This window comes from Urocitellus parryii, chromosome 8 (genome assembly GCF_045843805.1).
Source record: "Urocitellus parryii isolate mUroPar1 chromosome 8, mUroPar1.hap1, whole genome shotgun sequence".
Classification (NCBI taxonomy): domain Eukaryota; kingdom Metazoa; phylum Chordata; class Mammalia; order Rodentia; family Sciuridae; genus Urocitellus; species Urocitellus parryii.
In genome coordinates this window covers 69536947-69561113 of record NC_135538.1, presented here as the reverse complement: position 1 = coordinate 69561113, position 24167 = coordinate 69536947, and the positions used below count along the sequence as shown (strand labels likewise).

General features: G+C 33.1%; 1 protein-coding gene across 4 annotated transcripts in view; it reads right to left on the bottom strand.

Moving 5' to 3' along the window:
* Nucleotides 1-24167, bottom strand: part of Map3k7 (mitogen-activated protein kinase kinase kinase 7) — a 64562-nt gene that overhangs the window by 23268 nt on the left and 17127 nt on the right. For 3 of the 4 annotated variants that reach the window (XM_026410873.2, XM_026410886.2, XM_026410880.2), the window contains exons 3-11: nt 23014-23079; nt 22495-22540; nt 21606-21744; nt 17887-18011; nt 14092-14220; nt 12241-12371; nt 10367-10448; nt 7725-7855; nt 6613-6742 (exon numbers count right to left, since the gene is read on the bottom strand). In XM_026410873.2, the coding sequence (XP_026266658.1) occupies nt 6613-6742; nt 7725-7855; nt 10367-10448; nt 12241-12371; nt 14092-14220; nt 17887-18011; nt 21606-21744; nt 22495-22540; nt 23014-23079 (979 nt within the window). Of the gene's footprint in view, nt 1-3969; nt 4051-6612; nt 6743-7724; nt 7856-10366; nt 10449-12240; nt 12372-14091; nt 14221-17886; nt 18012-21605; nt 21745-22494; nt 22541-23013; nt 23080-24167 lie in introns of all 4 variants that reach the window. The other variant, XM_026410894.2, reaches the window with a different exon arrangement.

The window sequence follows — 24167 nt, the reverse complement described above, 5'->3', positions numbered from 1 at the left end:
CCACCTCTTCGAAGAAGTTTCTCTTTTAAATACAATTGCTTTCCTAAGCAAGTCATCCTAGAATTCTTCTGGAGACTGCCAGCTTAAGTCCTAGGCAGACCACTTCTGTAGTTTTTCTTACTGGTTTAAATATGTTCACAGATTTCCATCCCTTTAACTATACTCATTTTTTTTCAAAGTTCCTGATGACCCTCTTCACTTAAAAAACAATACTGTACTTGCGTAAAGACTTCTCTTAACCAAAATTTGAGGAAATTTAAGGTTCTTAAATTAGAATATTAAAAATTATAGGATGTTATTCTCATGTGTAAAATGATTAAAAATTTTATATAGCATCTTATATTGCAGTATTAAATTCCTGTTTCATGGTAAACTGAATATGTAATTTAAAATGTATTCTTATTTAGGCTACCACAAATTTCATATTCTTAAACCACTTTTAGCAAATTCTGCCTCTTCCTTTAGACCTTTCAGGTAGGTTTTTCAGTTTTGTTTTTAAATTTTAAATTCTTAAATTCTCCTATCAAATGAGAGCAATTATTACTTCCTGCTGAATTGTGCCTTCTAATAAACCAGATTTATTATGCTAATTTTTTTTAATATTATAAAAAATAATCTTGGTAGACTACAATATGGTGGACTCCTAAATATTCAATGTAAAATTAACTTCTTTATTAGTCACAATACACAAAAATACTTTAAAAGTATGGTGGGAATAAGTGACAGAAATAGGCATAGATATCTTAGTTCCTCTTGGGCCCCAGCATCCCTAATCAAAGGTTTATATTTGCTAATGACACTATCTTTACAATAATTAATGACACTTATCTGTGCTTGCAGATACCTTGTATGAATATGCCAGATTTAGAAAAACTCAATTCTTTGTATTCAACTATCTCTTTATATTAGTGCTACATTATTTAGAAGGATATATTTAATAATTTATCCAGTTAAAAAGAATGTTTACAAACACTAATATCCATTATTTCTTCAATCAAATTTAGTTTTAGAAAGGTTATATTCTCATCTTGGTAAAGCAAGCAAAATAATGTCTAGGTGTGCCCCTGAAGAGTATCTGCCTACCTCTAACCGGTACTCTACAAAGTAAGTCAATCGGTTTGCCAATACCTAAAATATTTGAAACTCCCAGAGAAAAGCAACAGTATAAAAGCATCAGAAACCTAACTACTCATCCACTCTTCTGTTAAATATGTTTCAGTCTTTTCATATTCTACTTACTTCACTTTACTACTTTATCTCACTGTCTATTAAAAACAAACAAACAAAGAGGATAGCCAAATGTCCTTACCTGAAATTGAAAGTAAACATTCATTAAATCTGTTTAGGTTAAGAGATCTAAATCCAACTGAAATCATAATCTAAAATTTCTTTTCATTTCTAAGAATGATACTGTAAACAATAAATAACAATTAAATTCAGGCTTTTTAGGGAACCAGGCAAAATATTTTATATACTTCAACTGTTATGGTTTGGATGTGAGGTATTCTCCAACATAGACTCAAAAACTTTCACATATTCATTCTTATAATTATAATTTCAGTATTTGGAAAGTTTTACTTTTGTGAATCATATTTTAGAATTTAATTTTGTAATAGCAGTCAAGCTTGTATAAACTATGTGTAACAAATTTAATATTAGAGTAGGAGTGAAAATGCAAGTGGTGGGAACATGAGGGCTGGGGTCCTAGCTGCTGTGTAACTCTGGGAAAACCATCATTAGATCTAAGTTCTTTGAAAAATGGCTATAAATTTACCTGCTAACTTCACTGCTAATAAGGCTAAATGAAGGTCAATTAATATGATGCACTTTAAACTACTTTGTACATCACAAAGAGCATCTAACCAAGGTTTCTCAGTTTCAGCACTGTTAATTTTTCAAACTGGCTAATTCTTTGTTGTGGGACCTGTGTGGTATGTTATAGGATGTTTAGTAAGCATCCCTGGCCTCTATTACTTAAAAGCCAGTAACTTTTGCCAGTTGTCAACTGTTATGGTTTGGATGTGAGGCATTCTCCAAAAGTTCACCTATGAGACAATGCAAGAAGGTTCAAAGGAGAAACAATTGAATTGTAAGAGTCAACCCAATCAGTGATTTAATCTCCTGACAGGGAATAACTGAAATGGTAGGGTGTGACTGGAGGAGATGGGAATTGGGGTGGGTGTGGCTTTGGGTATATGTTTGTATCTGGTGAGTGGACTCTCTGTGCTTCCTGATCACCATGTACCACTTTCCTCTGCCATACTCTTCTTCCATGTTGTTCCTGTCTCACCTGGAGCCCTGAGGAATTGAGTCAGCTGTCTATGAATTGAGACCTCTGAAACCATGAGCCCTCAAATAAACTCTTCCTCCTCTACAGTTGTGCTGGTGGGGCCATTTGGTCACAGTAGCGAAAAAGCTGACTAAAACATAAGCTATTATTCTTTTCTCTTCCATCTTCCCTAATCTTGTATAGTAATAGTTGCATTACTAAACAAACACACACACACACACACAGTTCTTAATGCTTATCCATAAAACCTAATTGATTGTATTGCTGTTTGTCTAAATGTTTTATTTTCTTACACATTTAAGGTAATCACAGCTCGGTAGTACGTATGTTTAAATGCACCCCTTCTTTCATCATAGTATTATTCCTTCATAAATATATCTTTCAGCATGTAAGTAAAATGATCACAAATACTTTAATTATAAAGCATTCCTGATTCAATGAAAAATTATTATGTAAGACATGAATTAATGCTTTTCTTTGAACAACAAATAGTGATAATGTTGTAAAATAAGAAACTGCTTTTGTAACTAGTGAAAATATAAAATAATTTTATATAGACAAAATGGCCCCCTAATTGTATAATTTATATTTTTGTAACCTAGTTCCTAGTTTCTGGACATGATCAATAATGGTTTCTTTCTTTATCTAATAAACACCTATTTATTTAAACACTATGTTCAATATTTGAAGAAGTGAGCCAACTATTACTGATATAATTGATAACAACAGAGACTCAGTCTCTATCCTTACAGAGTTTTCAGTTCAGAGGTAAAATAAATCACTACAACTACAATATAAGCACTTTTGCTGAAAGCACAATCACAGGCAAAGTACAGAGTGCTTTCATGCAGTCACATACATAATACTGTAAGGAATACTGTGCAACTCTTTATCAAAATTCAGGGAGAAAGGTGAAAGAAAAGCCTATAGTAGAGGGGTAAAGGATAATTTTGATAAAATTAACATATATGTTAGTCAATACTGAAGGTCAATATGCCATTTAAGCTTGTATTAGAAATGGTAATTCATATTTCTCTATGAAATGACTACAAGATATTAAAGTATTTTACCAATCTGACATAAATTAGGTACAAAAACAGGTAATTTGTAAGGTCTTCCTGATTAAAGAACCAGAACTAGCCTTTGTTTTACTTTTTTTTGGGGGGGGCAAGATACTCTGCAGAACAGCAAATCTTCCTTTGTTTTACTTTGTTTCTGGCAACTCTCTTCTCTCAACTTCATATTAATTTGTTGCCAACAAAAAGGGGCTGGAACAGAAAGACTAGAGGTAGCCTCAAAAGTAGTAACTTGAGGAGGAAAGGAACCCAGGACAACAAAAAATTCAAACAGTTGTTTCCTTTTCTGCTGGGTGCAAAAAAGGTCTGAGTTGAGTTCATATATTCATTTCCCAAATGAGAGGAAGTTGGCAGAATTCTTGGTTGGTGTTCTCCATTCTGTGAAAAGATTTACTTTCCCTTTTATTTTATCCTGGCTATATGAGAGGTGGGGGCTTTGCCCGTTTCAGTACAATTGTGTAGTTTTGAATCTGTCTTCCTAATTACTGCATGCAAGGTATCAATTTTCATGTCCTAAAAATTGGAGCAAGAAGCATTTAAAAAGTACCAGGATCATTATTCCGGTTCCATAGCTATTAGACCAACTCAGGTGGTCTATGATACCTGATATGACGATCTCAGGGACATCCAGAATGTTGCCAAATGAAGCGGTTTTACGGTGGCCCCGTTTGGGCTTGGAATAGGCTGCAAAAACACATATACACAGTATACATGCAAACAACCACAAATAGTAACACAGAAAATGATTAACTACAAAAACAGAATAATTCTCATATAATTATGTTAATAACATTTCATGCATGTTGGCATGCAGAACTATCTAACTATTCATCCATGCTTAGAAAAGGCATGATTACAGAGCAAACAACTAACAATACAAGAAGTTTCACACACTGGTTTTAATTAGCAAGGGAAAAAAAAGAGACACAGACAAAGCTGCAGGGTAATGAGGAAACTAAATTTCAAATGTGTTCATAGAAATAATCTATCTATATGAAACCAATGATATGCGATGAGGGCAGGGGAGGGAAGGTAGGAAGGAAAAAAGGAGTTAATAAGAAATAAGCTACCATATTTGTTTTAATTACACAAACACAGAAATATAGTTTCAAATTAGGTGTTTTCCTGATGTGCACTATAAAGTAAAATTCAGTAATTAAACAATAAATATAGAATCAAAGTATGCAATGTACATGCTTTCGTAATTATAAATACTTACACATATATCTAATAAACTGAAACTACGATTTCCAAAGTTTAGAATCTATTCCTGCTAAACATGAAGGTTGTAAGAAGTTGTAGTATAAACCTTCAAACTAAGACAATTCACTAAAAATTTTAAATTATGTAAAATTCAAAGGATGTACAATAGTATTTGTCCTACATTTAGGCAGGTAGGATAGGGTAATTTTAAAGTACATGGTTACCCTTAACCTAGTGAAATATCATTTCTATGAATAATTATATTCCAATTCTTGACTAGAAAAATAACACCAGCATGAAACTATTATGACAACACTACTTTCTGTTTTAAGGTATAATCAATACTGGGTGAATATATCTTGACAATCCCTGAACTGAAAAAGGTTCCCCCAAAATGTGGGGGTATGTCTCTGTGGGCAGAGTTCATCAAGCCCACTCCACAAAAATACTTTTGACTTATGGCTTGTCAGTGGTTGGTGACCTAAACTCAGCTTGATTGTTTCTACAAAGACTGTTAGTTCCCTGCCAATCTCTCTTTTTCCTTCTTTCTTGGCAACAGAGCTCTGACTTTAATTAAGATGCAATATTCCCAGATAAATGACCCCAGATCCCTTCTTCACTAGAAGCTATGTGTGAGCATTGGACCACTATGTTACTCTGGCCAATGACATCTTTGTGAAAATTGTTCTAGAAAGCTCCTTTAAAAAGGTTGGCTGCCCTTTCATCCTTCCCTGATTCTTCCTTCCTGCTGTCTGGAATGTAGAAGTGATGACTGAAACTATAATAACCATTTTGGACCATAAGGTAATCTTGAGAACAGAAGCTATATAACAGGCTTATAACAGAGAGAGAAAGGAAGACCAGCTTCCTGATAATCACAGAGACTACCTCTAAACTTGTTTATGTATGAAAAACAAGGCTTATGTATTATGGACACTATTATTTTGGATACTCTGTTGTATATCTAATGGAGTCTAGTATTGACTGATTAAATCAGTTATCATGATGAATTGAAGATAAGTATATAGTACGATGGTTCATCTGGACTACTTCTTTCTGAGAAGAGCTTTACATAAAATGAGAATATTCTATTCAGAAAAAAAAAAAATGAAAAGACCTAAAAAAATAAAACCTAGTTAGCTAAGTTAAAAAATATATATGTAAAAATACATGGAAAACACACAGTTATATGTATTCTAAGTTAAAAGACTAGAGGTAACTACACAAAAATATTAAGTGTTTATTTCTTAATAGGATAATTATATAGGTTTTTGTTTACATTTTCATATTCTCCACAAAAAAATGTGTTTACTTTTTGTAATCAGCTCCCCTCTACCATGGGAAAAATCAGGAGAAAACAAAACAAAACCAAAAAATCCCAAATTAAATAAGCAGTAGTAAAATGAGACCTGGTTAGAAAAGAAAGTTGTCAGTTTACTTGGGTAATAAAATACATAATTAGTTTGGGCTGACTAGTTCTTCTGTGGTTAATAATTTTAATAACTGACAAAATGGAATTTAAATGCTAGTTTTTCCAAGATCCAATACAATTATTACTCTCTTTTTATTTTATGATTAAATGAATTAACCACAACCAACTTAGCTATTTTTCCCACTAGAAGGAAGGAGAAGCACATAGTAAGGCTGAATCATAGCCAGATCCGGAATATATTTTTTAACTAACTTCATACTTGCTATTATCTAAGTTCAACACAAATATCTAGTAAAATCACTCAAAATCCCTATAAACATTCTGGAGTTGGCTATATTTCAATTTATCACTTAAGACTGTCAGCTCATGTTTGAACAGAAAGAATTATCTTTAATAAAATTTGTAATGGGAAGACAGATTTTATAATCCAAAAAAACTTATAAGTCATACTTTCCTCATTTGGAATTTGACGTAAATATATAAGTTATTGCTTAGGGAAAAAAACAAACAAACAAACAAACTCTGACAACCCCACTAAAACAACTGCAATTACTATGCCAAAAAGGATTATATATATTTCACTCCTCTTTGGACTTGTGGTTCCTTTTTACCTGTGGTGGCAGCAATCCTGGCTTCTATTTCAGACATGTCAGCACTCATCCTCTTGCCCTCGGAGGTTGGGGGCAAACTCTCCACACTGCTCCCACGGGAGGCGCCCAGGCTTAAACGTCCAGATTCACTCTGTTAAAATTATAGGTCATTTTGAATTACTTAAGTTGTTTAGATTTAGAAATCTTGGGCAGCATAGAAGGAGGAAGATTGCCAAGTTGAGCGCCCAGGCTTAAACGTCCAGATTCACTCTGTTAAAATTATAGGTCATTTTGAATTACTTAAGTTGTTTAGATTTAGAAATCTTGGGCAGCATAGAAGGAGGAAGATTGCCAAGTGGAATTCTTAAGGATCCTCTACTTTTCTGAAGGAGGGAAATTTGAAGAAACAGGGAGCAACAGAAGAAGGAAAAGCAAGCTGAGATACTATCTTTATGAAAGGGCAGTCACTAGAGTTAGGAGTTAAATGCCCATTATTAGTTAAATGCTGCAAACAAGAACAAAAATTGCTCCTAAAAAAATATTTTCAAGTCAACAATGTAATAAACATGAACAGCATGAAGACACATTTAGGACAACTCCTTTAAGTGGATGGTGCAGCCTAAATCTGTCCACTATACATTTTTAAGCACCAATCAATAAAGTGAGGGGGTCATCACAGAGATGGGGTTGTTGACTTGGCAGAGACAGCAGTCATCAAGGAAAAACAACTTGTTTGGTAGTAAATGGCAGGAGAAACTCATTATATCTCTCTTCTTAAGCTCATTTGTCTGCTTCAAGAAGAAGAGTCATGCTAGGCATGGTGGCACACATCTGTAATCCCAGCAGTTGGGGAGGCTGAGGCAGGAGGATTGTGAATTCAAAGCCAGTCTCAGCAAAAGTAAGGTGCTGAGCAACTCAGTGAGACCCTGTCTCTAAATAAAATACAAAACAGGGCTGGGATGTGGCTCAGTGGCTGAGTGTCCTGAATTCAATCCCTGCTACCCACACCCCCTCCAATAAAAGAAGAATCAGTATTTATATAATAGAAGATGACAAATAATTAATTTCAGTTAGTTTAATGTTATGACAACTGGCAAGGTTACTATAAGTTTACTTTTAAAAATGTAACAAACCTGTTGCTTTGCTTGATTTTTCAATAATTTTGATTCTAAGCGTTTAATAGTATCATTTGTGGCAGGAACTTGCTCCATATTAGTGTCACTTTTATTACTAGTATTTGTAGAAGCAATGTCCATGAATGAGCCTAGGAAAGCAGAAACATTATGACCACAGGTTGAGAATACCACAAGTGCTTCATTCAATAGCATGCAACCAAAGTACTTTTCTCGAGTGGCAAGACATGAATAGAAATAACACTTAAGGATAGTACAAAAAAGTGAGTCAAAATGCCTAATAATCTAGTAGTCATAAGTTAAGGTTTACACTCTAAGTTAGTATAACTAAGGGCTATTAACCGAGATGGAAAAAACAAGAAGGTGAGTAAGTTTAAATGAAGTAACAGGAACTCAGTTTCGAAAATGTTAAATTTGAATTCTTATTAGATATATTAACTGAATATATGAATATGAATTTCAAGTATGGAATAAAGAAAAACATCAGTAAGTTGATGGTATATAAAGCCCTGGTATTAGAAGAGGTTATCAAGGAAATGTACATAACTAAATTGATTAGAGGCCTTAATATGATGACATTTGTAGGTTGAGGAGATAGGAATAAAAAGCAAAGAAAACAGAACAAAATGGCGAGAGACCTAAAATGAAACTCAGGCTAATGTAATGTCTTGGAGAAAATAAATGAAGAAAGTGATGGTAAGAAGAAGATGGTGCATGCCTGTAATCCTATCAACTCAGAAGGATGAGGCAGGAGGATCAAGAGTTCAAAGCCAGCCTCAGCAATTTAGCAAGGCCCTAAGCAACTCAGCAAGACCCTGTCTCTAAATAAAATATAAAAAGGGCTGGGGATGTGGCTCAGCGGTTAAGCACACCTGGGTTCAAACCCTAGTACCAAAAAAAAAAAAAAAAAAAAAAAAAAGAGGAAAAAGGAGATAATAAATAAAGTATATCAAATGAAAAATCACTCATTAAATCATTAAATTTAGTAATAGAAATAACTGGTCACCTTAACAAGAACAGTTCTGAAACAGTGGTATAACTGAAATCTGATTGGCATTGCTGTTAGATAAAATGGGATGAAAAAAGCTAGGAATTTCAAATATAGACCATATTTACTCTGGAAATGATCCTAGTAGAAAGGCTAAAATTGATAATACAACAGAGAGAATTTTGGGGAAGGGCAGATAGGATATAGGGCTTGAGCAGAAAGGTTTGCCTTTGGCTAGAAACTTGGATAGTTCAGCCACAGTAATGGGAGAAAACACAGAATACATATAGGTACAGATGCAGGTTAAGTAGGTGAATACTGGGGGAGCCTGTATAAGCTTTCTTCTGATTATTCCAGTTTCCTCAAAGAAATAGCAAACAAGGTTAGCTGAGAGTGAGATGTGGAGAGGAAGTGTTTGAAGTTTGAGGAAAGAGGTCAAAGTATGGACTAATAATTGTACAATTGTACAGCAGTGCTACATATGCACTTGAGGACTATAAATATGTGCTATCTCCAGTCACCTTCAGCTGCACTGGCATAGGCAAGAAGTAGCTAAGTGTCATATTTAATCAGGCTGATTTCACCACCCAAGAGTAAATTTCCAAGGGAATATCAGAGTTTACTAGAATTAAGTGGAGGTATGAAGGAAAAAAAGAACCTAAGAGGTCTGAAGGTCAGTGAAAAGGTGGGAGGATCAAAGGACTCAAGGTCACAATATGGAAAGGAGGAGAGGGTTTGGGAGTAAAGGGAGAAGGTAATGACAGAATTCTAGAGAAGTTCACTTCAGAATTCAGAGCAACCCAATAAATTTTCAATAAAATTAGACTTTGAGAATAATTAGCCAATCAGTAAAGAAACTTAAAATAAATAAAACTATTCTTGAGCATGGGAAAAAAACATTAAAAATATTTCAGTAAAAATGAAATTTAAGAGTAGGGTAAACATGTGTACATGTATATACTTACCTTGTAGATGTAATATGGTAACAAAAATGCAAAATATTTTGAGAAGTATAATATTTCTAAGTTAGAATGCTATTTCCATATATATATATATATATATATATATACATGCATGCTATTGATGGACCTTATTTCACTCATTTATTTATATATGGTGCTGAGAATCGAACCCAGTGCCTCACACATGCTAGGCAAGTACTCTACACTGAGCCACAACCCCAGCCCTCTACTATTTTTTGATTACCACAAACTACCATTTCTTATTACTACTTCATATTTTAGAAAATGAGGAACTTTCAACTAAAGCACAGCTTCTTAAATAAGAGACTCTTAGCAAAAACCCAAAAGTAGGGCATTCATAAAGAAGAAACATGTTGTATACATTTACAATAATTTCTAATACTATTTGATCTAGCAATATCTTTGTAAAAACTATTTTTTCAAATTAAGAATGATATTCACAGCAATATAATAGTCAATCTTTAAATTATGTAAGAATTCCAAGACTTGGAAGCAGGTTTAATCTAGATACCTTCATGAAGAATGATGCACCTGGAATCTCAAATTGCAGCTGATCATATGAAATGAAGGAATTAAAATGCAAATGCATCATTCATTCTTTCTTGATTATAATTCATGGGGAAAAGATAGAAAAAAAATCAGGATATTATTCTTCCAATCTATCCATTTACCTGTACTAGTGGCAGAGTTGCTCTGTCCTTCATCTGAATACTGACAAGGATACTGTAATGGCTCATCTGCTCCTGGAAAGTACTATATATACCAAACAAACAAAAAAAAAAATTCACAATTTAAAATTTCCTTAACACAAATTAAATTCTGTTAAAGAGTATATCTGAATTATCTTGTGAGATCTGACTGTAGCATAGATGCTGCTTTACTTTCCCTAAGGCATACTGAATTTGGAGAGGCCTAAGTTTCTGATTTGACAAAGATGATGATAGTATAATCTTCTCCCTTCAAAATGTCAACTCTGGACAATGCCATGCACCTACCTAAGCCTCTAGTTTATATGAAGTCTAGACAGTCTTGAAAGAAATAATAATAAATATTTCTCTAGAGGAACATATGGAATAGAATAGTATTATTTCTCATAATTACATGAAACACATTTATGTTCCTTACATATTTACCAATGATGTAAACTTCCAAATTGTTGCAATGACTAATAGTTTGACAAGTGAGACTGATATGACATAGAATAATTATCAGAATATTTTAAATATCAATAAGATAGGCTTAGATATCTTTTTATGAATTTGAGATATGATACTGAAATTATTCACTGGACCAAAAAAAATAGAATTTAGGGGAAAAAAGAGAAAAGTATTCTCAAATTAGACAAATCACATATGAGCACAACCACAATTTAAAAAACTTATTTGACTCAAGTTGTGGTTACTCAAGTAACCACAAAGACTAAGTTGCTTTCTTATACACATATCTTGAGGGCCGAGGTTTCTACAGGCAAATTTTAACCAATTAGTTCATATGATGAATTAATTCAAGCTTCCTTGCCTAAGTTATTTTCAAAAGAAGAAATTAATTCAATCTTTCTTTCACCACTTAGAAAAAAATCACTTAATTTGTATTTAAGGAAACTGCACAATCATCCTGCTGAACAAAGAAAGTGCTCTGAAATCCATACACTTTCATAAAGCATATGAAAATTTATTTCATTTATTTATTTAGTATTTGGGATTGAACCCAGGAGTGCACTACAACTGAGATATAACTCCAGCCCTTTTTATTTTGAGACAAAATCTAATTTTCCCAGGCTGGCCTCAGACTTGGATCCGCCTGTTTCAGCCTCGTAAGAAGCTGGGATTACAGGTGTGTGCCTCTATGCCCAGCAGTACATTAGCTTATAAAAATTAAAGTACTACTTGAAGGTTTCTGTTAGTGTTCCAAAATCTAAAAGCCTAAAATATATCAAATAATTCTAAAGTATTCAGTTTGCAGACTATGAAAATTTGATCATCATTTTACAAGGGTTCTTCTAAACTAAAACATTCCATAAATTCTAGAAAAAAAGCTTAATTTTTTACTGGCATGCGAAAACCTGAAGATATGCAACCAAAAACAAACAGTAAAAACCACTCAAATAAATATGCCTGGAGAGTACAACCTCTCTAGTGCCCTGTATAAATGATTAATATTTTTGTGAAACTCTGTATCGAAAATTTAAAATGTAGGTAGGCATGTAATTAAGAGTCATAATATACCTAAATCTTGTGAAGGCTTTAAATATCATTTAATTCAGCTTCTCTCACATTACAGATGAGGCAACAGGCCTAGAAACAAACATACTGTCCACTAATGTAAGCACTATGAAGCAAGTCCAGAAACCTCACGTAGCCATTTTTTGTTATAAAGAACTAAACTTTTTTTCTAAATTAATGTTTCCTTTTCTGATTATATGAGTAATATCTCCCCTAACATGGAAAATACATAAAATAATTGTGCTCTTTACTTTAAAAATCCATTAAAACTGAGTATATATTAAATTCTCCCAACCCAAAGCCCCTCAAAAGAAGGATTATACCCGCATCAAGTGAGTCATTATTTTCACAATTTCCTCCATGGAAGGGCGCTGAGAAGGATCTTTAGACCAACAACGAGTCATCAGGCTTTCAATAGGCTTAGGTAAATTTTTGATCAGTGGTGGTCGAGTACCTATAATTGAAAATAAGAGGTGGGAAAAGAACATATTTATCAACAGAATGGAGCCAGCTTTTTATACATATTCTAAAACAGTATTTATTTTACAGATCTTGTAATTTAAGGGCTGTATTTTGAATTAATGAAAAGTATTTGTTGGGCCTTCAGGTTAGCATTTAGTCTATCTATGTATATTTTCATAATAGGAAACTATGCCTTTAAAAAGGTGAAATAGATTGTTTACAACAAATTATGGCAATTCTAAGACTGAGAATTAACAATATTTGATTTGTTATAAACATTCTTTTAACAAATAACTAAGGCTTAAAAAATTTCAAATGTGTTTAGAAAATCATCTTCCATATTCAAAAAGTGGTCACCTATGGTGTTATACTCACTGCTTCCTAATAAGCCTTTTGTGGGAAGCAGACCTTTTGACTACTATGAATCAATTATTTCACAAGTTGAAAACTGCCAAATTTTTAAAATTATCAAGCCTGTAATTTTATTACTAAGGTTTACACTTAAAGAAGGCCTCAAATATGCAATCGTTGTAACTTAGCCAATTAGCAAGTTAGTTTATTTCACTAATGTTCAATCATTTACTGACAACTAATGGTGAGGAAGAGAAAATAAACTCTCTTGGTCAATGTTCTAGCATTCTCTACAATGACAATAAAAGTAACAACACTAAAGATGCTCCAGGAAACTGATTAAACGGCTAAAAATAGTGCAATGGTGGTACAATGTGACAGTCTATAAATGACCTAAACAGGCAGACATTTGGTTTTATCACTTGTGGAGCAATGAATAAAAATGAATTAATTAGAATGGTTATAATCAAGTGATTGAAATAACAGTGATGCTAAAGTTAGGAAGGTTAAATAATTTTCCTTCTTAGTTTATTTCTCAAGGCAAATGCAAAGTAACTTCATTAATGAATAAGATGCATTATAACATCATATGGGGAGAGAAACATCATTAGAAATATAAAAGAATCAAAGGGTTACAAGAACGCTGAGTCCATAAGTTAACATGACTCAAAAATATAAGCATTGGAGTCAGAGAGATCTGGATTTGAATTCCTGCTCTACCACTTACTAATCTTGTGATGTTAGGCAAGTTATTTGACCTCTTTAGGTCTCAGTTTGCTAATTTATAAAATAAGAATGGGTGAGAACATAAAAAAAAAGGGTATGTGAAGTGCTTTGTGTTTTGCTTGTTTGTGCCTAAGTAAAATCTCTTATTATATGTTCTTGCTTCTTCTTGGTAAAACCCTTGCCTCCCCAGGAGAAAAAGGATATACTTTTTCATTTATCATAACCATGTGAGATGAGATCTTTGTAATTTAATAAATTAACATTTATTTATGTAATTTTTTTTCTTTTCAGAGTCTAGTCTGATAATTTTCCATCCCCCGGAGAGAGACAACAGGCTCTAGCTGTGCAGTGATGGTCCTTCCCAAATCAGTACACTAGCAAACATCCTCAGCTCCATGAGGAAGACAAGATTGATTTCTGCACTGCCCCACTAGAATCTGGGGTTGAGAATAGAGACTGGTAATAAGAAAGCAGTCTAGTAACAAAAAATTGCACATTTTAATGTTAGGGAAAAATATTTTTATTTGGCTCTTTTGGCTCTCCTTATTACAGTAACACTATTTCTTTTTAACAAGAATAATCTTCTAAGTAGAAAATAGAAAAAGTAAATTAAAGAAAATTTTCTTTTCACGAACCGTTATGAACAGCCCACATAATTCGGAAAGCTGGGCCACCAATCTCATCAAAAGGTTTCCGACGTGTTATCACTTCCCAAAGAATAATACCCCAGCTGAAGACATCACATTTTTCACTGTAATTGCTACCTAGAAAAAAAAAAAATATATATATATATAATCTTGAAACTTTTTCCACATGAAATATAGAAATAACCACTTTCAGAATTTTTTGGGTACCTCAATACAAAACCAAAACAAGAGGCTGCCACATGTACAGCCAAACAATTATTCTTTCATAAGTACCTTAAATTTGTTCAACAACTATATTTTTTAATAAATTAAGGATCAACCATACACTAAACAATCTACTTTGGAAAGTTATTTTCTATCTTTTTATCAAGAGGCCAAGTTTTTTTTATATATACAGACTGATAATTTCTCTGGGGCAGAGTAAGAAATATTTGTAAATTCCTTTCTGTAATTTTTCTTTCTTTCTTTTTTTTTTTTTTTTTTTTTTTTGTGGTACTGGGGATTGAATCTCCAGGGCCTTGTAAGTACAAAACATGTGTTCTACCAATCAACTATACCCCGACCCCTGTAATTTTTTAATCTTAAAATTTCCCCCTATTCTCTAATGGGCTACACTACACTGCATGTTATCAGAGCAAGACATTTTAAATTTAGTGTTCTTTTCTCAATATATGATGAGATAAAACTCTTAATTTGTAAACTTAAAAATAAGTTGTAAGTAATGGAAATTATGGCTAACCTATTTACAGGAACAGATTATAAACCAAAATTTACAGAACCACTATGGAATATGAATCTGCACAATAAATAGCCAAAAAACATACCTAAAACCAAACCAAAACAAATACCCACAAAAACAACTTGTTATTAGGATGAAACATTATTATACTGATAGATTTTCATGCTAATTAGTAGGCTACAATGTAGTACTGCAATTGTGTCACAATCTTATTTGGAGTACAGGTGCTGCCAGATGATACATCTTTCAGAAATATAGAAATTTTACAGTCTAATAGACTAAGTTTTGTTTTCCTAAACAATTAATGTTAACTATTACTCTTCTATATGAACAAATATTTTGGCTCTCCTTATTACAGTAACACTGTTCCTTTTTAACATTATAGAAAGTTATTAAATACGTATTTTTTTAAAAATGCCAAATAATATCCATTCTGTGTATGAACCAGAAGATATTATTTAATTTTATGTAATTCGATACTTGTTTGTCCACAAACAGCTCCACTCAAGTAAAAGCTACATAGCATTTTTTCTTTCTCTGGGGTGGCTAAAAAACAAAGAAACAAAATCTTAGCAAAAATAAAAGAAATAAACTATAGCCAGAATGAGATTACTTAATGCAAATTTTATGGGCATTCATACTTTCTAACACATAAACCAGATAGCTTAAGTTCAACTTCTCTCATTTAAAAGATAATTTAAATGTTTTTATATAGAAAATTAGTAATAGCCAGGTGCAGTGGCGCATGCCTGCAAACCTAGCAACTCAGGAGGCTTAGGCCCTAAGCAACTCAGGAAGAATTTGTCTCTAAATAAAATACAAAAACGGGCTGAGAATGTGGCTCAGTGCTTAAGCAACCCTGGGTTCAATCCCTGGTACCAAAAAAAAAAAAAGAAAAAGAAAAAGAAAATTAGTATATAAAGTCTGAACTACTCTTTTAGAACTTGAAAGTAAACATAAACACCCTTTATTTTTAGTTCTTAGTATCAGATTTCTCTACCCAGTTATTTGCATTTTTTAAAGACATGCTCTTTGAAACTTTTAGCTGTTAATTTTTAATCTCTAGACCAAAGTACAGTTGATTATCATTTTTCCCAGCACTTCTATTCTCTAAAGTATCTGCGAACACTGACTTAACACTGAATCACTACTTTTACAGAAAATATAGGGTTAAGGTTCCCTGATGTGTCTTATCACAAAATTTATAAACTAATCGATAAACAACTTAAACAACTTTCTGTGCTAAGTTTGCTTATTTAAAGAACCTTATTAACACGTAACACTGATTTACTAAAATTGAACTCTTTAACTGTGAATCATGTCCAAATGAATGCTATCTAACTAACACATGCATTTTCAGGTATTGTCTTACAAATTCACAGCCTTCTTATACCTGGGCATCATTAAAATTGGAAACCATTTTTAATAGCAAAAATCACCAATAAAATCATCTAAGTGGGGAAAATGTGGCTCTTAATAGATAGAAAATCAAGAATCAATAAATGGGATGGATTCAAACTAAAAAGTTTCTTCTCAACAAAAGAAACAATCTGTGAGGTGAACAGAGAGCCTACATCTTGGGAGCAAATTTTTACCCCTCACACATCAGATAGAGCACGAATCTCTAGGGTATATAAAGAACTCAAAAAGCTATACACCAAAAAAACAAATAACCTAATTGACAAATGGGACAAAGACTTGAATAGACACTTCTCAGAAAAGGATAATACAATGAATCAACAAATATATGAAAAAAGTTCACCATCTCTAGCAATTAGGGAAATGTAAATCAAAACAACTCTTTAAGATTTCATCTCACTCCTGTCAGAATGGCAGCTATTATGAAAACAAACAACAATATAAGTGTTGGCGAGGATGTGGGGAAAAAGGTACACTCATACATTGCTGGTGGGACTGTAAATTGGTTCAGCCAATAGGGAAAGCAGTATAGATTCCTTGGAAAATTGGAAATGGAACCACCATTTGACCCAGCTATCCCTCTCCTCAGTCTATACCTAAAGGACTTAAAAATAGCATACTACAGTGACATAGCCACATCAATGTTTATAGCAGTACAATTCACAATAGCTAAACTATGGAACCAACCTAGATGCCCTTCAATAGATTAATGGATAAAGAAAATGTGGCATGTGTACCCAATGGAATTTTACTCAGTAATAAAGAGAATAAAATCATGGCATTTGCAGGTAAATAGATGGAGTTGGAGAAGATAATGCTAAGTGAAGTTAGCCAATCCCGCCAAAAACAAATGCCGAATGTTTTCTCTGATATAAGGAGGCTGATTCATAGAGGTGTAGGGAAGGGGAACATGGGAGGAATAGAGGAAGTCTAGATAGGGCAGAGGGGTGGGAGGGGAAGGGTGAGGGCAAGGGGTTAGAAATGATGGTGAAATGTGATGGACATTATTATCCAAAGTATATGTATGAAGACACGAATTGGTGTGAATATACTTTGTACACAACCAGAGATATGAAAAATTGTGCTCTATTTGTGTAATATGAATAGTAATGCAATCTGGTGTCATATATAAAAAATTATTTTAAAAAATGCAAATCTGTATATACTAAGACAAGAGAATAAAGCAAGCATAGAAAACAAAAAAAAGAAGGTGGAACTTCATCTAGTTTCAACTTACACTGGGAAGTATGTTGGGTGACTTAAAATGTGCACTGCTATACACATGGTATATGAATAACAGAAACAGCACCCACCACAAGTGCTCATCTGGGGGTTACAAGTAAAGTGTAGTAACTAGGCAATTTTGTAATTATGAAATCTGTGAACAATGAAGATTAGCTACACATGTGCTTGAATATGCATGAAAGATGCCAGACAATTTAAATTTTGCCATAAAATTGGAATCTAAGGCTATATTTTTAAAACCCTTTTCAGACTTCTGTTTGTTCCTAAATTATATACTATGAAAAAATAAAACCATAGATACAGGGAAAATTTATATATACATATTCAATTCACATGGAGTAAGATAAATTATCAGTCATATCTTGTTTCTGTCATTGTACCTTCAAAAACTTCAGGTGCCATCCAAGCAGCACTTCCCTTGTTATTGGTCATGTGTGTCTGAATGTCACAGGCTGTACCAAAATCACAGATTTTTAGAACTGTCCCCCCTGCAACCAGCAGCAAGCTGTTTAAAAACAAAACAAAACAAAAAACAAAAAGTTATAAGACCAATATTTGATTCTACAATAAAAGAAGTGACATTTGTAAAGGTAAAAGGAGTTAAACAAAATAAATGTTATCATTAAACTTCTGTGAAATGTTATCTGGTCACAAAGAGTTCAGAGGAATATCAGTAAAAATTAACTGACCATAATCTAATGCTATCTTAGGGAGACTAACAGACTCACATTTTGATGTCCTCATTTCTAGCTCCATAATCTGTCCTGACCTCAATATTCCCTGGCCAAAATAAAGCAAGGGGTTTATAAAACTTCCAGCAGCTCAACATTATGGTGTCTGGAAGTAGAAGTCCAATCATAATATGTGTGGGAAGCCAACCTTATGGGTGACTGAGTTACACTCCCCAGCTGGGTGCTGAGGTGCTCAGTCACAGAAATGGGTGTGTCTTGCTACAGCCCCATGGGTGAAGCTATGCTCACCTGTTCCTTTGTAATATAACCCCTTGCCCTGTTTAGGATAGAATCTTCCATGGAAGATTACTGTGCCCTTGGGTGTGGCCTACCCAGATGTCAGTCAACCTGCTGACAGTGGACATCATGAAGACAGACTCAGCCCCCTGAAACCTGACCCCTTGCCTCATTTGAATAGCTTCTCCTCAATAAAAGGGGTCAGCACGTGCTCTCGCTCTCTCTCTTTCTGCGGACCCTTAAGGTCAGAGGAGCCGTCACAGCGACTCCAAAGAAAAAGGTATTTGTGTCTCTTGTATGGTTATTTCGTGCAGCCCAGTTAGCCCAGTTTAACTAGAGTGACCCCTGAGCCTTTTAGTCGCGAGAACACAAACCCGGCAAATATGTATTATTATTTGAAAAATAATGACATCATATAATTAAAGTAAAATATACCAATACAAGAAAAAAATAGTCTTTTAAATGTTTTCATTTTGAAGATATTTCTAAAAATGTTCAAACTATTTTTTTTTTTTTTGTCTAGAATATGTGTGTGTGGGAAAAGTACAAATCTACTATGGTTAAAATAACCTACTGAAAGGTTTCCAGAAAATTTTCAGAACTTAAGATTCTCTAGGTGATATTATTATCCAATTATAATTATGAAGAGGCACTTAGGTTTTGCTTTGGATGACAAATAAATAGAGATGGGTAATATAATTTATAAAAATCATACTATATTTATATTCAACAGTCATTAGAATATGGGAACTAATTTTAATTATAAATTTCATAAACTTTGTATATATAATTTTATACTTAAATTCTAATTGGAGAGATTTAGAATCATTTTTTTTTATTTCATTGTGACTAAGAAAGCCATCTCTATAACACCAAAAATACTCCCATGATAATTCAAATGGAAAAAAAAATGCTTAATGCAATTTACCTCTATACTCAATTCAACAACAAAAAAACCTCCCCAACTTATTGTTCTTGTTAGAATTCTTATTACCCTTTACTCAAGGCAATACAAATACTCTGTAACTGGTTTCCTTATTTCATCCTGGTAAAAAATCAATATATCCAAGTAATTTTTACAAATGACATTTATAATTTGTACTCCTTTTCTCATAAGTCTTCAACAATCTACCAATCCTGAACATGACATTCAAGGCTCAATGAAATCTGAATTTAAATCTTGTGGGCTTACTGTCACAAAGTTAAGACTGAAAGCACATTTTAGTTTCTGAGGTACATGTGAATCAACTTGCAAAGGATAAATAAAATAAAAGAGGGACACAGTTCAACGTGACACTATGTAAAACTCCTCACCAAATCATCGGGTCCCTTCTTTATGTGCTATTCTGGGAACTGTTCTTAATCAGAGAAGCTGTTGGTTTTCCACTGACAATAAGACTTAGCAGGTGTGTGTACATTCAATTGTATATGAAAGTGTAGCCATCCACAGAATTCCCTTTCCCTAGTATATTATAGGAAATCAATTCTAATTCTAAGGTCTGACTAGTATACTGGGTGCCCCAAAGATGATTTATAATACTATAGGATGAATTCAACTAAAGATCATGCTGAGGGAAATGAAGGACCCAGACCTAACTTCTTGTAAATATTAGTGGCATTTACTAGCAAAAGAAGAATCCTTTGGATTTTATTAGGATATTTCTGGGCAGTCATGCCAGGCTTATGAATTTACTTCATAAGGCTTAGATTTACTTCAATCTAAAATTTATGGGATATATTGTTGAAGGATATTAGGGTCACTGGTTAAACTATTTGATTAATGCAAAAAGATGTTAGAAAATGTAAATATCTTCCTTGTGTAAGATATTTCTTTATATATATTATTCAGTAACCAGTCATTTATTCCAAAACCAAAACACATCCTAATAGCGATGAAATAGGACACTGTTGGGTATTGCATCTGATGGTTCTGGCTCCTCCAGGAAAAAAAAATATTTTGTGCTTCATGCTTACCTAAATCCTTTGAATCATTAGTCATGTATTACTGTGAGAGCTATGATTCTCAAAAGCCTTTTTTAAGCATTCAACTCTGTGTTAATAGAGCGGGGGTGGGGGGAGGACTAAATATCAGTAAGGAAAAAAAGGACTAAGTGATTTCTTCTTCACCGATCAAGACAGATAGATAACTAAGACATGGGAGACACATGAAAAAATAAAAATGTCATGAATTTAGAGCTTAAACATTATTTTACCAGGGATATGGGAAAACAGAATTCATTTTAAGTGTGGAAGTAGAAGGCACACTTGCACCAACAACAATTTCAAGATTTAGAACTATGTAGAGTACATCAGAGTAAACATGAGAGTGATGAATTATAACAGAAGGGATGCTTTAATGTTTTAAGCCAGTATCAAGAAAATGAAATAAATGAAGAGTATACTGTTACACTGTGACTGATTTCCTAAGAGAAATTTCATGTGGAGGGAAGAAGATATGTGGAGATGCTCTTAGTCTTTCATAGATGAGTACAGAAGGAAAAAAACTTAAGACAAAAAAATAATAATACATTTCATGTATATTTTCTTTAATTGAATATCTAGACAAATGAAAAAATCCAAAAGTTTTAGCCTTTTAAAGTTATTTAAGGAATTTTATTCAAATTCTTTCAAAATCCCAAGATTCTTGATATGGAAAAATATGGAATAATTTTAATTTCTACCCAGATGCCAGAAATTCCTTTTGCATTCCTCTGAAAGGACAAGTAATACCACTGTAAATTTTTGTGAAATGTCTACTGTGTGTGAACACTGTGCTCACTGTTAGGAATACAGAGGAACAATATGTCAAATTTGTGTTTGCTCTTGAAAAATGTCTAGGAGTAATATTATATACTGCATACACAAAATGAGATCAATAGGCTAACAGATTCTAGAAGTCTGATAATCTAAGGCAGAAGTTATTTATTAAAGGCAAAAATCTCCCCAAAGACAACATTCTAAAATATAACCTTAGAGAAATGACAAAATGATGAAGAAATGAGTAAATATTCTTGACTCTGCTAAAAGGGAAGAGAAAAAAGAAACTCATGGTCAACAACTACCTTGAATTAGGGAATAGGCAAAAAGTGGAGAGAGACAGGGAGGGAAGTGTTAACATTATTAGAACTTACTTTGGAGGTTTCAGGTCCCTGTGAATTAGAGCTTTGGGTTGCATGCTGTGTAGATAAGCCACTCCTTGGGAACACTGTAAACACCAACTCATTGCATGGGCAGCAGTGTAATATGGCAATGGTTCAGCACCATGAAGCACTGCAAAACAAAGGCACAAACTAAAAAGAACTTTATTGCATATAACAAAAGACACAATGTGAATGCAAGCTCTTTGAGAACACATGATCAGGTATTTTTCTACACCTGTTCTTATTAGTCCTGCTCTCAATTTTCTTCTAAATAAAAAAGATGGAAATATGTAATAATTTTGAGTGGATAACAGCCATAAATACCTAACATTTAATAGGATTTCAATTTAATGTTATTTGTACATCCAAATTAATATACATTACATACTTTTTCAAATTAATAGTCACACAGAAATGTAAATGACAAGCAGTGTTAGTCACACTACAATAAAATAGATGCACAGAAATAGTACAAAACTAAGATGGGCATATCAAGATATTTATAATTATACTGTCTATAATAACTAAAAACCAGTACTTCAATCAAATAAAACAATGAAGTTCTAGATAATCCATTAACAATGAAGGAAACATAGACAGTAAATATAAAGTACAAATTTATATAAAATGTTAATTTAAAAATCAATGTAACTGTTTTATAAGTACAATCAATTTGAAAATTGGTATACTTAGAATTCTAAATCTCACATACTAATGTAGCATCTTATCTTTTCATTTTTAATCTTTAAGAGTTTTTTTAAATGACTTACTTTTGGAACTGTGATGGTAAACTGTGAAGAACATTAAATAACTTAGTTTGTATTACAAGTTTTCAAATTATTTTAATCTACCAGATAAAGACAGGTCTAATGACACTCACCATTATATAAAGAGCCTCCTTCAGCATATTCCATCACAAGACACACCTAAAGGAAACATGCCAAAAGAATTAACTGGAGCTATATAGCATCTTAGAGCCCTGGAAAACTAAATTCAACCTCTTGATTTTATAGGTATATTAAAAATTATTATTTTGGTCTTTATCATGTGTGCTAAACTAAGAAATGAAGGGGTGATATCTATGACTTAAACACTTTGTCTTCTATGTGTCCTCTAAGAGTGGAGATGAATATGAAAATATAATCACAAAATATTTTGGTGACTTTCTCTAGTACTAATAAGTAGATAAGGTTAATAGATAAGGCCACCTAAAACAACTCCTCTAATATACTGTTTCGCTAAAAGATTAGAAACATATCAAATGCATAAAGTACAACTGTTTTTTTCAGAAATATACCTAAGAGAGTAGATCAAAATAATTTCATGTACTACATATTTGCATACATCTGTCATGTCATTTCTTCTAGACAAGATGACAATGAAAAAGTGACAAACTTACTGGATTCAAGCAGGCTCCATACAACTTTACAATATTAGGATGGTTCACACGGGATAACTGCCGAAGCTATAACAAATTAAGAATATTTTTAAAAAGTGATAGTTTTTGAGGTGTTAATTTTACAACATTATTAAATGTGATGGTCATACAAACTATTTGTTTAAACCATCCAACAATTACTATTTACCATGTAGCAAGCTCTGTGGCCTCAGGCACTGAAAATACCAAGTGCCTACCTAGAATGGCACAGAATAGTTTGGCACTCCAGTAGTTTAGCTGGGAAGACAGGCAGATAAACAAATACTTGTAAACAATGTGCAGAGTGCAATTGAGTTATGAAGAATGCATGAGCACACAGAAGAAACAAATTCTGCCAAGAAATGTTAGGACATCATCTCAGAGACGGCAGTGAGCCGAGTTATCCAAGCCAGAGGCCACTCTACTTTTGTCATCACTGTCTTTGCAGCCACTGCTGATCTTAGAGTCTACCTACTCCCATGTGGCCCAGTTTTATTTGATATTATATAATCATCACAACACTGCAAGGAAAGTAATATCATTTCTGTTTTAAAGACAAGACCTTAAAGTGAAGGCCTAGAAATCCTACAGATTGAACTTTGGTCTATCTGACTTATAATGTGTACTCTTTCTGTACATTCGTCTCCAGTTCCACCATTTATCTCTTAAAATAATCCTCTCCTATCCATTCTCACTCTCTTAGTAATTCCAACCTAAATTGCTGCAGTAATTACTATAGCTACCTCCTAGCCAGTTTCCCTACTTTCAGTTTTAATCTTCCACGATCCAATAATTCACACTGATGTTTATGAGGGTTTGGCTGTACTCATTTCTTTTGTTCCACATCTAAACTTCTATAAATCCATCAAGTCCCAAGTTTTCAATTCTGTGAATATTTCAGGGAAGTTGTCACATGTGCATTAAGGTAGGTTGAAAATCATAACCTAGAGCATACATGTGTGTATATATACATACATACATATATATACTCTTAATATTAGAGTTACTATATTTAATATCATTATAATATATATTATTACTATATTTAAGTTTCTATAGGTGTTTCACATCTAGGAAGATGGGACAAAATGGGTTAATGTATCCTTTCCACAAAACTGCTTCTTGGTCTCTTCTCC